At 39.4% G+C, this 15,761-nt stretch overlaps 1 protein-coding gene across 11 annotated transcripts in view; it reads right to left on the bottom strand.

The window, feature by feature from the left end:
* LIMCH1 (LIM and calponin homology domains 1) overlaps positions 1 to 15,761 on the bottom strand; it is a 187,036-nt gene that overhangs the window by 7,161 nt on the left and 164,114 nt on the right. For 9 of the 11 annotated variants that reach the window (XM_054066300.1, XM_054066297.1, XM_054066301.1 and 6 more), the window contains 11 exons: positions 13,941 to 14,113; positions 13,147 to 13,252; positions 11,859 to 11,933; positions 11,139 to 11,167; positions 10,041 to 10,124; positions 8,669 to 8,761; positions 7,631 to 7,735; positions 6,163 to 6,299; positions 5,253 to 5,374; positions 3,314 to 3,437; positions 1,875 to 1,961 (listed from right to left, as the gene is read on the bottom strand). In XM_054066300.1, coding sequence (XP_053922275.1) covers positions 1,875 to 1,961; positions 3,314 to 3,437; positions 5,253 to 5,374; positions 6,163 to 6,299; positions 7,631 to 7,735; positions 8,669 to 8,761; positions 10,041 to 10,124; positions 11,139 to 11,167; positions 11,859 to 11,933; positions 13,147 to 13,252; positions 13,941 to 14,113 — 1,135 coding nt within the window. The remainder of the gene's footprint in view (positions 1 to 1,874; positions 1,962 to 3,313; positions 3,438 to 5,252; positions 5,375 to 6,162; positions 6,300 to 7,630; positions 7,736 to 8,668; positions 8,762 to 10,040; positions 10,125 to 11,138; positions 11,168 to 11,858; positions 11,934 to 13,146; positions 13,253 to 13,940; positions 14,114 to 15,761) is intronic. The other 2 variants (XM_054066298.1, XM_054066299.1) reach the window with 2 other exon arrangements.

Here is a 15,761-nt window from a genome sequence, read left to right as displayed (position 1 = left end):
AGATGGCAGGGAACCATGCCTATGTCAATGCCACAGCAATCAAAGCAGATTCACACAAATTACCCAACTCAGACTCTCAGCCTGGAAAATTTTCAATCTGTTTTCAAATGAGTTTGCTTACTGTAAGTCAGAAGGCAGGGATGCTGCTTTTACACCCTAATAAGCTGGCAAAGTCAATAATAGCATAACTGCAGTAGCACAGATCAGGCATCAGGCGTTTGCTAACTAATGTTAGCTTATGCTGCTGCAGTTACATGCCTGTTAGTATTATAACTAGAGCAAAGCTGAAATCAAATCTCCATCTGCAAAAATACTTCAACTCTCTTCTTAAGCTTCAGTCCTGTCTAGACCTTTTAAGTAAATCAGCTGTTTGATGACAGCTGAGTGAGGGATCAGAGACACAGGAACAACTGGTATCCTTTTTCATAATGGTTTTAATGGCAACGCAGGTGCATTCTTCCATGGGTTTCATGCTCTTCCTTTCTCACCTGTCTGCCAGCCTGCCAGAACTGACATTTGTCTAGGGAGATGAATCTGAGACCAAAAGGGATCGCATGACATTATGTGTCACCTATGCTTTTTTTCAGCCGAGGCCCATCCTGAGCCCATCTTTCTTTATCCCCCTATGTATACTGACAGCACAGGCGTATCACTGTCTCATTGCTTCATTCTCATTATTCTTTTTGGAATAACTTCCCTGTTTTTCTTTTCTTTTCCCCTACAATCTTAAGCCTTCTGCTTATGTCCCTCTGCATTATTCTTGAGTCCACTTTTGTTTTCACTTCTCCCCTATCAGAGTTATAAATTATAAGGACAAGCTACAGTGTTGGATAGAGGCATAAAGTGCTTTGAGAAATTTTTTAAATAAGTTTTCTAATCCTTTCATGGAATAACAAATTACTTTCCATCCATCATTTCCAAAATTAAGACTTATTTCAGGAAAACATTTTGGAAAAGGGTGTTAGATCAGAATAGAGCTGCTAAATAAAATGAAAAAGCTATTATGACTAGCTACATGTAGCAAGAAATTATCTGCAATCATACCAAAATTGCAGTTACAATTAGAAAAACAAAAGAAATTGTTCACATAAAAAATTCCTAATAGTTTAATACCAATGCAAATGGCATCATAAAGAGGGCTGTGCTATCAAATGTGAAGAAAAATGTTATTTAAATAGAACAAATCTTGCTGAATTTTCCGTGTTGTATTATTTTACCCTATTTAATAAGCCTACTGATTCTAATACACCCCAAATTATCAGTGATTTTATCAGGCTACAGTTAACATTTCTTTAGAGTCGGTGCACATATCTCACTGAAAGCTGCACAGCTAATTACGCAAGAGAGTCAAATCTCCAGGAGATTCACAAGAATGGAGAAAAAAAATAAATTAGGAAGAAAACACCGCAAAAAGCCAAAATGTATTTCAAGTGTGGAAATTAAAATAACAATTTCCTTTTAAATCAGCAAGTGTTGAAATGTCAGTTGGTGACAATATCTAGAGCATACCTTGCTGCTGAGCATGTGACTGTTCACAGTGAAGACAACATCCTTTGGCTTAAGTGCTCTGAACTCACGCTTTACTGCTTACTGTCACTGGGGCTTACATTATCCCATTTCAATTGCATTGAAATTTCAATGATCAAGCAGAGTCCTACAGCTGCCTTCCAAACTGTATTATTTGAAAACATAACAATACTGCTGAAGCAGGCAAGAAACATGGGAGATGGAGCTGCATGTTTATTCCATGGACAGTTATGAATTGCAACCTTTAGAAGAATTAATAGCGCATCCACATAATATTAAAGTGATTCATATGTGGCAGCTCACCAACTACTACAAGATGTATTTAGTCTGCAAAATTCCTTATTGACCTTTTGTACCTGTTGGGTGAATGACTCGGAGCAGCCGGAGAGCAGGGAGATGATGGCCCAGATCGGAAGTTCTCATGATAACCTGCCCTAAAATTCAGGAGAGAAAACGTATTACTACAGCTGAAGAACAGTGAAAACCAGATGTACTGATAAATTTCAGTTGATGGTTTTCAGGATTCCCAGCTCTAAATCTTTTAGAAAACAACGTATACATCTACTGTTCACGGCCATTTTGATGAAATGGAAAATACCACACAATTTTTGGCTTCGTCTTGGTCTGCTTGCTATTGCTCAGTCAGATAACTCACAAGGCAGTCATCCACGTGCATACTCCTATGCATCTATCAACCCAACATAGCTCACACCGTGATGAAGAAGGGTTAAAACAAGGCACATCATCTTGTGCCCAGGGGATGTGCACAGAAGCACACTGGTAGAGCAGATGTGGGGTTGTTTTACTGAGTAAAAACCAAGCTATTCACACTGAAAAGTACTCTATTCTTATTTGTGTCAATTCTCCCCTGCAAGAATTTGTTGAGGAAAGACATGGTTGTTTTTTGTTACCAGAAATCACAGGATCAATCCAACTCCTCATTGTTTAAAGCTGTTTACAGATTAAATAACAATTTTCTCAAACACACATAAAAAGTTTGTTATGAGGAACAGGTAATCAAACCTCAGTCTTCATTCATTTTGACTGGATACAACCTTCATAGAGGTAATACCTATCTTGCAGGAGACTGTTCATATATATATATATATATATATATGCTAATGAAAACAGATAAGCCTTTCTAATTACAGAGATACACTTTTTGCAAATATTAGGTAAACATATCCCTTGTTTATGGAAAGATCTGATGTTACTTTTTGGTAATACTCAAAAGCACAAGTCAAAGCATCAGAGAAGAAAAAAAACCTCACCAAATTTATAGCAGAAAGAAAACAGTAAACTCTATGTTATCTTCTTTTAAAAGCTATAATCCTTCAATAACTAGAAATTAGCAACCAGTCTATCTTTAGAAGCTGCAAAATGAAGCTCTCAGATACCAGTTTCAAAGAGGCAAACTCCTCCTGATACTCCCACCCTGACATTTAGCCACTTAGTACCTATAAATGTTTGTCTTAGGAATTTAAACCAAATGAAGCACGTGAACAGTTACGCAGATGAGTGTTTAAAGACCTAAGGAGAACGAAGACAGAGAGTGGCAAGCAGGGGGAGTCCTCCTTTGTAAAACTAATTACCGGGATACCCATAATGAGAAAAGAAGGATAAACATTAGCAGTCTTGGTCAGAAAGCCAGGAATCAAAGGTGTTTGAGTGCTGCAGGACTGCTCATGAAACTTAACCGATAAAGAATGCTGAGTAGAAATATGAGGGAGAACCGAGTGAGCAGGACTTCTCAATCTCTGCGACATTCTTTATTTTATGTTCTCACCTGCTCACTTCTCCTGCAGAGCATGGCTGTTGTCCTGCACTCTGTCCCAGGAATTGTCTCTGCCAAATGTTCTCTGCGCGATGTGGGGACTGCTTTGTCAGAAACTGCTGATTCCAAGAGACATCTACAATAGGAGGTAGGAAAACCTCAATACTTGTGATAAAACTTTTTTTCAGTTCTTATTGACAAGCATAGGTTGTGGGCACACCATAATGAAGACAGAAGATGTACTGTTACTTAAACTAAGTTCTCAGAAATCCCACACGAAGTCAGAGACAGGCACTGCCACACTAGAAGACCCCTGTGGGACAATACCCCCTTGCATTACCTTCACATACACATGACTTATCCTGCTGCTGAATCTAGGTTTTTGAAGAGGGAAAGAGGTTAAACAGCTGTCCACAAATAGCACTTAGGAAAAGAAAGTATTTCTGTCATAAGGAAGGAAGGACCAGAGAAACAGAAACTTCCTGTGTTGCCTGGGGATCCAAACTTCTCAATAGCAAGAGTTAAAAGGAAGGTGGTATAGTCATTGATCTCCATAAGCCTACCGATAAACCGATTTCTTCCCTTGTAATTTCCTTCTGTGTTTCAGATGGTTGGACAAGGCTTACTGACAGTAACAGCCTCCCAGCAATATGCAATGATCTGTGATGCACAGGCAGCCAACCATCCCATTTTTGAGACAGACCACATTACCTGGATCTTTCCAGATGAATTTTGAAACTGGAGGTCACAGGCTAGGGAGCACCTTACTCTCTTGTGCACCAACCAGCTGATTTAGAGAAGAAAAATTTCACTGGGGCCTATGGAAGGCCTGTTACCTATTTTTGATATCAAGACAAAACGAATCCTAGTCCTGACTATTTAGGAACTTAAGGAGAGAGCAAGGACGTGATGGGTTAAGGGGCAAGAAAGAAGTTGTCACAATATTTGTAGGGGACCAAACTGTTGAAGAGAATCTAGAAGAAAAAAAGTCTGATTAGCAGAAGTTGTTAAAAATTGTCAAATCTTTGAAGTTTGTTTAATCACTACTATAAATCCACAAGGATGGATTGCTGGGCAATACCTTCTGTTTTACTTATCTGACAAAACCTTTATCAAAGCACTAAGAATAATAATAACAGTAAAACTGTGAACAGGGAAAGCAAACTGCTAAGTTTAACAAATTGAATTTGCATTTGGAGCAGGTAATAACACTGAAACATTTTCTATACATAAATGTTTTATTTTTTAGAATCATCAATTTTGATGCTAGACTGAAAACAAAACTGTAAAGCGCAATTTCAATCTTTAGTCTTACTTATTTACTCTCCACTTGCATTAGATAATGATGCTAAACTAGTGTATCTTCCTTTTTTTAGGGGGATCCTGTTAACAGTAATGCTTTAAGGACATTCCTTCGTTCAAAAAAACATCAATATTTATGAGAGTTTAAGAAAATACTATTTTTAAATGTCATCAGACATTTCTAATGACAAAATTGAGACAGGTATTGGTTTAGGCTTGGCTTGAAATGGTTACGCATCACAGGTAGTGATTTTTACTGGACTGAAGTGACAGAAGGAAACTAATTAGCTATCAAGACACAAAAGAAATGTTGGAAATACGCTCTTTGCATCAAGATAAATCCTATATGTATGTGAGATTATGTAAGAGATGGAAGATAGCTGTGTTTAATTACTGCTGTGAATATGCAGGCCTATAAATGAGATTCCTCCCTGCAGCTGAAATGTTCATCATCATTTAAAATTTCACCTTAAGATATTTACCTTTGCCAACAGAAAATTAATTTTTAATCTGAGACGTTCAATTCTTGAAGATACATGCATACAGTTGATTTCCAAAATTCTTTGAATTAGATTTCAAGCCACTGTATATACCTGCAAGATTTGTATTTGGGAAAGAATACATGCATATCAAGAGTCTTGACTCTCACCTTGAGTCAATGGCAGATTCAGCCTGGCAGGTGAGCTGCGCTCCATCATTGGCACCTGGTGCTCCTGTTCACCACCTTTCAAGATACCCGTCTCTGGGCGTCCTGAGAGTACTTTATTTCCACTACCAATAAAAATAAGTCACATTGTGTAAATACTGCTGGGAAAAATGCCACCTAAGATATAATGGCAAGATCATATTTTCGAATATCAGCCTACTTTTTGTAACAAGATTTTGGTTCTTGTGTCAGCAATGACAAAACAATAAGGATAAACTCTCATGAATTAACAAGTTTCCAAATGTGCCAAGTCTTCCTACTTCCCTCACACACTGCCACTTACACACACCAAAGATGATTCTGGATTTGTGGAAAATGTCCTCTTTGTCAGACAGACACCTTTTCTCAGTGTTCTCTCTCCAGTGTTCAGCATCATCAAATGCTTCTCATCTTTCTGAAAGCTGTTATTAGCAATTGAGCAAGGATCAGGACTTTGAACACCATCTGGTAAGTCTGGGTATGTCACTTCTGAGATGGCAGGCAATCTCACACAGATTGTAAGCGGAAAGAGCTATTGCTCCTTTATTCCTCCAAAGGCTAGTGAAACCTGAACACAAGACACAGTCCAGTGCCACACAAAGATGAGCTATCTTAGCTCTGATCTGGTTGATGTGACAGACTTTCAGCAAATCTGTATACTGAAAAGGCAATTTTTCTTACATGTAAAACTAGCACTGCACATCATCATAAATGTATAAGCCTGCAACAAGTGAATATTGATTGTGATATATTATACCTATCACCAGACCAGCAGATACTGAAGCTCCAGCACTGATCATGGGCAGATGGCATTCCAGAACTCTACAGAACACAAAGCTCCACAGGATAAGAAATGCTTAGTTGTGATCCGTACCTCCTCTTTTCTTGCCAGAGTTCATTTTCATTGCTTTTTGAAGATGATATACTGTCCTGCTCCCATAGCAGCTTTTTCTGTCTTGTAACTTCTTTTTGTTTGCCTTCCTCTGGAGAGCTGTTTGAATCAGTTGTGTTCTAGAAGAGAGCAGATAGAGAACAAGGACCTTCCCTTGAGTTCAGCACCAGCACATGCATGAGAAAAACCCAGGCGGTCCCCAGATGTCTCATGTCGGCACACGTTATTATGATAAAGAACGTCTCACTTTATACAGAGGAATCATTTGACCTCAGTAAAGCTAACTTTGGATTGAACAAAGACTTCATCTAAACCAATCAAGCAATCATATTAAATTGCACATGAAATAAAAAAGTGCAGAACGGATAAACAAGATGAAGTTCAGAGTGACAAAATACATTTTTGACAGAAATCCTTGAATGACTTTGAGAGTCTAGACAGACTCCCATTGGAGTTGGCAGGACTTTGTGAGGGATCTCAGCCTCTCGACTCTGCCAGGAGGTAAAGCACTACTCACATGCTCTGGGCATTCTCAAACGACAACACCAGTACTAATTCCAAAATGGTACTGGACTGGGTCATACCTGACTGGTGGAGCTTAAGAAAGGCGTGTCATGAGATCTTTCACTTCTGGGCGCAGGCGCTGCCCTGACTGTGGCATATGCAGGTCTATCTAGGAAATTACCTCTACACAGTCATGAGGGAAAAGGGCCATGGCTGATGCCCCTGTGCTGGGATGAATGCTAAGAGAGGGCAGGAAGGGTGAGAGGAGAACCAGATGACACAGTAATCCTAATTTTGGAGTTGAATGGAAAAAGGTAGATGTCTTCTTCAGTGTGGGTGCCTTAGGTAGCAGAAAATTAAGTCTGGCAATCCCACATTTATTCTACTATTCTCACTTGCAGTTTTATTCTCTGATCTTTGAGAAACACTTAGTTAATTAGATGCTAGATGCATCAAGTTAAACTTTTTGTGTCCCAGAAGCCAAAACAGAGTATAGTGAACATTCCTCCATTTGTTTTGCTGCTTTCTAGGAGGGATGGTGGGAAAGAAAAGCAGGAAAAGTGGGGAGATAGGATTAAGTCTGATCTCAGGTATGCTTACAGAGAAATCACTTCAGATTTTGTTGCCTTTGAGAAGGTATTTAAAACAAACAGAAATAAGTGACTTTTTTCATAGTACCAGTTAAACAAGAGAAGTGGCTGCAATGAGAGGAAGTGTCGCTCTCTGCACTAGCCCAAACTAGGATGGTAGCAGTATGCTTGGGAGTATGGCTCTTTAGTTGTAACAATATACAAGCTACAGCACTCTGCCATATCACCAGCTATGGAAAGGACCCAGGAACTACTCTGACTCTTAATATTTCCAGTCTTTGTCTTTAGTGAAGAGTGAAACTTAGCACTGAAGATAGCTTAGCCTTTATTGCCTTACTAATCAGTCAGAAACTCACCACTGTCTTGTTTCCTTCAGTGGTGGAGGAAGAAGAGGAGAGGAGCTCAGCAGAGTTAGAAGAAACAATGAATGGAACTACAGTATCCTCAATTATCTTACGTTCCTGAAAAAATAGAATCAGCAGAGAGCAGGAGTTAAACATACAAAATGCCAACTATGAGCTTAAAAACTAGAGTAATAAAGTGTGGCTACACACTCACTTTTAGATGGTTAGGTAAGAACATGTGGTACCAAGAATAATGGCAACATCTCAATTTTTAATTTACTTCCAGATTTTGCACTCCCTTTCCTTTCACCATTACCATCTTTGAGATGGGATGTCCAAAACTGGAAAGACTATTCCACTTGGGATGGCACCACTATTCCTCTCACCATCAGTCTATTAAATTCATATAAAAATACGGTAAATGAGAAATTTCTGAAAGTTAAAAAGAAAGTATTTCTTGTTCAGATCATAAATACAGCCCTCAAGCACAGAGTAGAAGACATCAGTTGGCATAATGTACAACCAGTCAAGCTGAAAACATGAATATTTTCCAGTTTCCTGCAATAATGACCCATGTCTGACAGAAGAATATCACTTTCTGTGTTGTTAATATTCTACAACTGCAGGCTCTGAACATTTCCTGTGCTTTTTAGAAAACAAGGCCAGTTTACAAAATATCTACATGATCAAGCCCAAGGCAGACAACCATTTCATCTGGAGTTGCACCAAGCATACACCAAAACGCACAAGGCTCTGCCTCCAGAGGGAAGTCTGAGCGTGCCCAGACACAACCACACCGACTCACTCTGACTTGCAGAGCAATTAGACACCTCCACAAATGCGGTGGTTCTGAGGATACCTGCCTAAATATTTAAATACTTTTCCTCAGCACCTATGGTAGTGTTTAAGAGAAACAGTCCTCCTGAGACTTCAGCCTTGAGAAGGCTTTGCTTTAATTAATCTAGGTATGGATTTGTTTCAGTTACCTAAGTGGGTGCATTTAAATCCAAAAAAAAGCCAATAAACAACCTCTTCCTTTGAGCCTTATACCTCTTCATAGTATCTACGTTCCTCCTCTTCAACTTCTCTCTGGGCCTTTTCCCATTCCTGTTTCAGCTTGTCCTGCTCCTTCTGATACTTCTCCTGTTATAGGATATAAATACAGGTAAACTCAGAGGATTCTGTATTAGGAGTAAATTCTGTAGTACTTCCACAGTAAAAACGAACCTGCTAAGGGTGCTTTAATCAGAATGAGGAAGACAAAAACTGGAAACATCCACGGGTGTAAAAAAAAACTCGTCAAGTTTAACAAATAAATAAATAGTATGTAAAGGTCTGAAGAATGAAAGCTTATAATTAGGTATGTAGTAAATTTTCCTCCTTGATGAAGGAGAATTGTTTCCACATAGGTTTGCATGAAAGATTATAACAAAGAGATTTTTAAAATTGTTTTATAGAACTCGTATAAATTATATAGAATATGGGGAGGAATGGTGACTTCCATATCCCTTTTACAACAGTTCCAGCTTCTGCTCAAATTAGAAACCACATTTGCCTAATTCGGAAGAGATACATTTACTACTGAGGGAACATCCACATATGACAGAAAAATTATGATGAGAATTTTACATCATTTTAAGAGGAAACAACCATATTGGCTAAAAAGAAATAATCTGAAGAAAGCAGTAGAGACACACACACAAGTCATAAAGATATAAATACTCCATTTTTATTATTCACCATCCTTTGACAGTTGTTTGCTCTTCTGTTACATGGAGAAAAGATATGATTTCTTTGGAATCAAATCTAATCACAGTTTCAGAAGACTCTAATGACTGACAGGGTAATTCAGGTTCTCAGGGCCACTGCTCTTCTCCCAATTAGGACACAAAAGCAGCCCTTTTACAGTTTACTTTGCCACTAGGCAAAAACAGTGTTTGTTTTGAGGGGCTTTCCCTCTTCATAACTCCACCTCCCCATCCCCCACTGCTTAGCTTGATTTTTCCAAGAACCTGTGAACAAAGCAGAAGTCTACAAAAATGATCAGAAGACCATCTTTGTAAAGAAGAGTTGCATAGCTCTCAAGGTCAGCAAATTGTCAGTCTCACGAAATAGGCTCCAAGTAACTAACAGCCTTGCAGCCTATGCTCAACACACTTCAAACATAGTTTGGTTTAACTCTGCACTACAATGCAGAACTAAGTCCTTCATTTCTTTCCATGGAGTGGGGAATGGAGGCATAAGAGTGTCCAAACCACAGGGAATATGTGTGTGTTCTCATTTTATTGCTCTTCTTTCATAGAATTTGCTCAAGCATCCACAGAGGATGTGACAAACATGACACAAAATGCCCAGCTCTTGGCCATATGGAGAAATTCAACAGCTGAACCACATGGTGGAAGACATGTGGTTTCTTCCTTACCTGAAGCAAACGTTCTTGCTCATGCTGCCACCTTTCCTGGCGTTTTCGTTCTTCTTCTGGGTCCCAGGACCAGAAATTGAAACGCTTGCATGAAGGAAAAACAAGCTATTAGACTTTGACACTCTGCTTCACAAGACTGCCAAAGAAAGCTGCACATCCCCTAGCCTGCCCCTGGCAATGATGTTAAAATGGGAAATTAAAAACTAGATAATGGTTCTCTCTGTTAGAAAACAATATTCCTAGCTTCACTGACACTTGAGATTATCCACAGGTATCCAAATGATAAAATAATAATTTGCTTTGCAAAGTAAGACTTGGGAAACTCCAGCTGGAGAGAAAAAAAAGGGAAAAGATCTGAAAGAGAGCTCTAAGAAGCACTGAAGAGAGAGACCTGCAGGTACTCAAACTTTAAGGAAAACATCTATTTTGCTTCTCTATAATCTATTGTGCAACATGCAAAGCAATTTGTGATTGTAAAAAATATTCTCTCATTTCACATGGCTGCCAGCACAACAGCCTATGGCCTTGTTTTATGTTTTTATCCATAATAAAATAAACTTGCAGGCTTCACTAAGGATCCTATTACATGATATGCATTTCAAATCCTTATAATCAAGAACAATTTTAGACATTTGATGTCATATTCCTTTCCACTAAGAATTGTATTTGAATCTGATAGGAAGAGATGATGTCTTGTTTTTATGCGACAAACAGAATACGAAATACTGTGTACTTCAGAGTAGCTTTTGTGGAGGTTTCATTTATTGAGGAGGCAGTAGAATTGTGTTCTCCTCTAGCTTCTATGCATTTAAAATAGAATGGAGAATTTAGAATTGCATACTGTTTTAGGACTGTGAACTTTTAGTGTCTCCAGCAACCGAGAACTGTACAGCTACCATTCCCTCTAGATAAGAGGAGAATGCATAAATTCCAGCTTCAGATCATGTTTTTATTTGAATTGTACTTTTTTTCTCTCTCATTTCCAGGAGAAAAAAATAATGTCATTCTCATTTGGGGATGTTACAAGACAGTTTACATTAAAAAATCATTTTTGTTAAACGCATATCTCTAAACCAATGATGCAAAAAAAATACTCACATTTGACTTGTCACCATTATCAGAATCAGCTATTAAAAAAAGAGAAAAGTGGTATATTAAATTAGCAAAATGTGCTTAGCCTGCAATTAAAGCTACATTGTATCTGTATAAAAAAGCTTTATGTTAGTTTCCTATTTGCTCCCACAACCAAATGCAAGAACGAATCATAAGCAAATTAACCAGAAAAACAGATTACACCCATCACCAACAAAACTACTTTTTATCTGGGTACAGAGGAGCACAGTAACTAATATCAGGTTCTACTCTACCACTAGCTAATGCCATCTACTTCTGGCCACAGACGTTAGCAGTGTTTGGACACTGAGCGTTACCTACTTTGATCTACTTTTCCCTTCGTGATTCAGTGCAAAGAAGGAAAAAGCACAGCAAAGCTGTGGGACGGGTGGGACTACACTATTCAAGAGCCACAGTTACAAAGAGAACCACCGCCATTTTCTATCCAAATGCCTTTGACAATTAGGCTGATCTAAAGAAATAAAGGAAAAGGTATTTATAGGCAAGTGATTTAATTTGGGTGCCTGAACAACGTGCAACCCAACAGCTCTTTGTCAACTGTGCAGCAGGAATAGACACTTTCTACGAAAGCAAGAGGCAGAACAAGTCCCCGTGATCATCAGCTTTCACCCCAGCCCCACATCTGAAGAAACCTACGACTGGAGGCAGCAGAAGGGCTGAAGCTCGTCTCAGTGTTGCATTTACCTGACTGCGAGAAAAACTGTGAGCGTCGCCAGTTGTTGCGAACCCTAAGCGGAACCGCGGCCCAGCGGGGCGGCTCTGCAGGCAACGGCACAGAGACAAAACAAGAAACACAGTGTGGTCAAAAGGCGATGACGGACTCTCAGACCCGAGCCACCTCGACCACAAGAGGGATTTTGACTAAAATTGCTTTGGCCTACCACAGCTACTTTACAACGGACCTACAGATCACACAGGCTGTCTGTATTTAAGTGTTACTTGTATAACATAGCTCCTAACCTTATATGAGAGCTCTAACATATTAACACTAGCCAAGGGTAGCCACTCTTGCAAATCTTTGCACGGTGTTCCCATTCATTCCTATCGCAGATACACGTTTTAAAGGATTTTGTGATCTTTTTAGCACTGAATGTGCTGTGAACACTAGAGAGCAGCCAAGTGTTCAGCATCACTCAGGAGAGAAACCTACCATCTGTTATTTGCTGTTAAGATTGATTCATGATTAAAACAAAAAAAATATCATTCACAAAACATGTTTGGAAAGCACATCACTGCTTAAAACAAGTGAGACTCCTATTTCTTTTCAGAAAACTGTGTTTTCCACAGTGGATCACCTTCAGCAGCTTCAGTCCTGAAAACACTAGGACAATCAGTATATTACCTATACATAAACTAACAATCTAATAAGTTCTCAGGGGGAAGAAAAATTCACATGTTTTTTCTCTCCTTTCAAAATACTTAAGACACACAGATCTGTAAAATCAGTATCAAACTACAAAACACTATCAATCTCAAGCAAAACTTTGTTATGCAGGCAAAAAAATTAAATTCTGCTTTGTGAGAACTCATGATCACCACAGGTCAAATTCAGCCATGTTGCCAGATACGTGTATTGCTCATCCCTGAAACGGAGCTTCACATGAGCAGTTGAGTGCAGAAATTATCTCCAAAAGTTTTTATTGTGAGGTAAAACCAATTGCTAAGCCATTTTTATCTGAAAGCAGCAGTATAATAAAATATAATACTCGTTGACATAAAACAGCTTTTATTGCTAGTCCATGTAAGTGCAAGACAGGGCTCACCCTGCACCTCTTCACTGTGTCATGGTTCTGCTGTTGTGTTTAAGCCAGAATCACAGAAGCCACACTACCAGAATGAGTCAGCTGCAACTAGAAAATAACTATTTTAGCTCCAAATCTCTCTAGAACATTGATTAGGCACATCTCCCTGAACACCACCAGTACATCTCCAGTTACTGTCCAGCTGAGTTCTCCAAATGCTGTTCGCTCACCTTGTAGAACAGAATTCTGCAGAGTAACTTGGCTTGTCTCAGGTAGTTTCTTTAAAAATGGCAATACTACACTCCCCTCTTGTTCCAGGGCTTTCGGTTTTGTCATCTGTTCAGACATTTAGGAGCAAAGAATGGCATTTAAAAAACAGCAGGTTTAATCACAGGTTTACTTAAATCCTTTCCACTTATTTTCTTTATCAACATTATCAAAGATGAAACCTCTAACTCCAGAATTACAACATGGAGTTGCAGTACTGATGTTCTGGAAATAGCCAGTAGCTGTTTGGTTTTGAAATTCACACTGCTCTGCATACCAAAACCGATCCTGACCCAGGACCAACAGCTAATTTACCTGACAGAGCAGTATAGTTATGACCACTTATTACCTCTCCACCACTTGCACTTGTTCAGCACTTCAAAAGGACTAAGAGGGTAAGCTCCACTGTCTACACCTTCTGGATGCACTGCCCTCCCAACACTCAGAGGGACAGGGAACTGAAGATTAAGTTCTCATTTCTGCTCTGGCCAGTTTACAGGTTCAAACAGACACTGATATTGTTCAAAGCAGACACTGGGGAGTTCCTTTGGACGGGTAAGTCTCTGATGACAATAGGATTTGGCACAGAAACCATCCTCCAGGGTCATTCCCTGGCAGCTTGTTTTGAATGAACTCCTGAAGTGTCATTATACAGAGAAAAGTACCAATTTGCACAACAAAAATTTCCATGTGAGATATTTTCTTTCTTTCTTTTTTTTTTTTTCCCCCACTCCCTCTCTTTCTTGCCCATACCTACCTCCACTGTAGCAGGGAGCTCTGCTTCCTTCTGTTGCTCCATTTCAGGTTTCTTCACATCTTTCTCACTTAAAACAGCTTCTTCTGAAGAGACAGGACTGGGAAGAAATTCTAATCTCTTCACAACAGGGCTGGCACAAGCTGCGGTTGACTTGAATTGTTTTTGATCTGAACCTAATTCACACACGTAAGAGATAATATTGCATGGTTAAGACATTTTTTCAAATAAAATGTAGACCTATTTCTTACAGTCCAGTTTCTACTGGATATGCTGTTAGCCCATTTACTGGATGTTTTGAAAAAATAATCTTCTTTCTTCAACACAGGCAAAATTAATCTCTCAGAGAAGATAAAGCTTTAAGGGTGAAATTCACCTCAAAATGTAGATGCTTACACTTGACTTGAACATCACGGTGCAACCTTCATGGTCAATGAAGACAAAGAGACAGTTCTTGGGAAAGAGTCACCTAAACTATTTGATACACTTGTCTTTGGCTGAGATGAGCTGTAACCTACAACATGCCTACTGAGGTACAGACCTCTCTATTGAAGTTGAATGATGAATTCTACCCCAACATACTACCCAGACAAGGGGCTATTTGACAATTAACATGGTTTCACTGTCAGCACTGGAGGATATTCATGCCAGTCAAGTATGAGACGGGAACGAAATTGTAATAACAGGAGGCCTTGGACTGGAATAACCTGGTTGGCATTCAGCTCTTAAAAAAACCCAACAAGTTTAAGCTAGTTATAGTGAAGGAACAAGGAGCGCATGGGCCACAGCTGACGACTGTGACAGCTGAATTACTGCCAGCTGGTGCCACCACTGGAGGTAGAGCAGTTTCTAGCATTCCAGACACTGCACAAGCACCCAGACATCTCTCTGACCTCCTGAAGCAGAATCTCAGCTTCAGATCCTGTCCCTTTTCCAACAATGGCAGCAGCAGCAGATTCCAAATCTACCTCTTTAAAAGGCTACGAGAGTATGCTAAGAAAGAGATGCACCCCAAGGCTTCACTAGGAACCTGCACACAAGCAGAGATGAAACCGGCTTCTGCTGCCTGGCAGATGCATACCACTTTGGAGCAGTCCCCATGCTATTAGGGGCATAGGTGTCAAAGCATGGAAGTATCTGGCTTGTACTGAACAGCAGAAGAGGTTCTTATTCTACCAGAAGGTCACACAGTCTGGACCACATCTATGTCTTTAAATCAGACATAATGAAAATCCATATTCCTTCACCATTTCAGCTTTTGCAATGTTATCTTAGTTTTCAGTGCAGCCAGTATTAAATTTTGCTATCAATGCCTAATGTTTCACATTTGTCGCAAGTGTGGACCCTAACACAACGTGGCTTTGTGATTTGTAGACAAATATCACCAACTCATCACTGTGACTCTTGAGAGGAGAATTTAGCTGGTTCACCACAAGACTGCAGCTTCTGTATTACTTGACAGGTACAATTCATGATTGTTAACCTCTCTGTTGCTATGCAATGATTTTTCTACCTGAAAGCTTGGCCTTTTTCCACCTATGAGCCAAAGTAATTAAGTCAGGTGATGAGCCCTTGCTAACAGCCCATGTGCTTCAGTCTTGCAGCATGTCAAGAAAAGGCTGGATGTGTTTCATTTCTTGGGGGAACGGTAGCTCATTGATGTTTGTGGGTAAAGCTCAATTAAGTCATATTTATCCTCAACAAATAGGAGCAGTATACTTGTACACCAACTACAGGCAGAAATGTCATTTAAATACCTACTTCAAACAGTACTTTTTACTTACCCATACCAAGCTGAACTTTGATAGATGCATTTAAAAAAAA

This window comes from Cuculus canorus, chromosome 4, assembly GCF_017976375.1.
Source record: "Cuculus canorus isolate bCucCan1 chromosome 4, bCucCan1.pri, whole genome shotgun sequence".
NCBI lineage: Eukaryota > Metazoa > Chordata > Aves > Cuculiformes > Cuculidae > Cuculus > Cuculus canorus.
The sequence above is the reverse complement of the archived record's forward strand: the minus strand, read 5'-3'. Positions and strand labels throughout refer to the sequence as shown.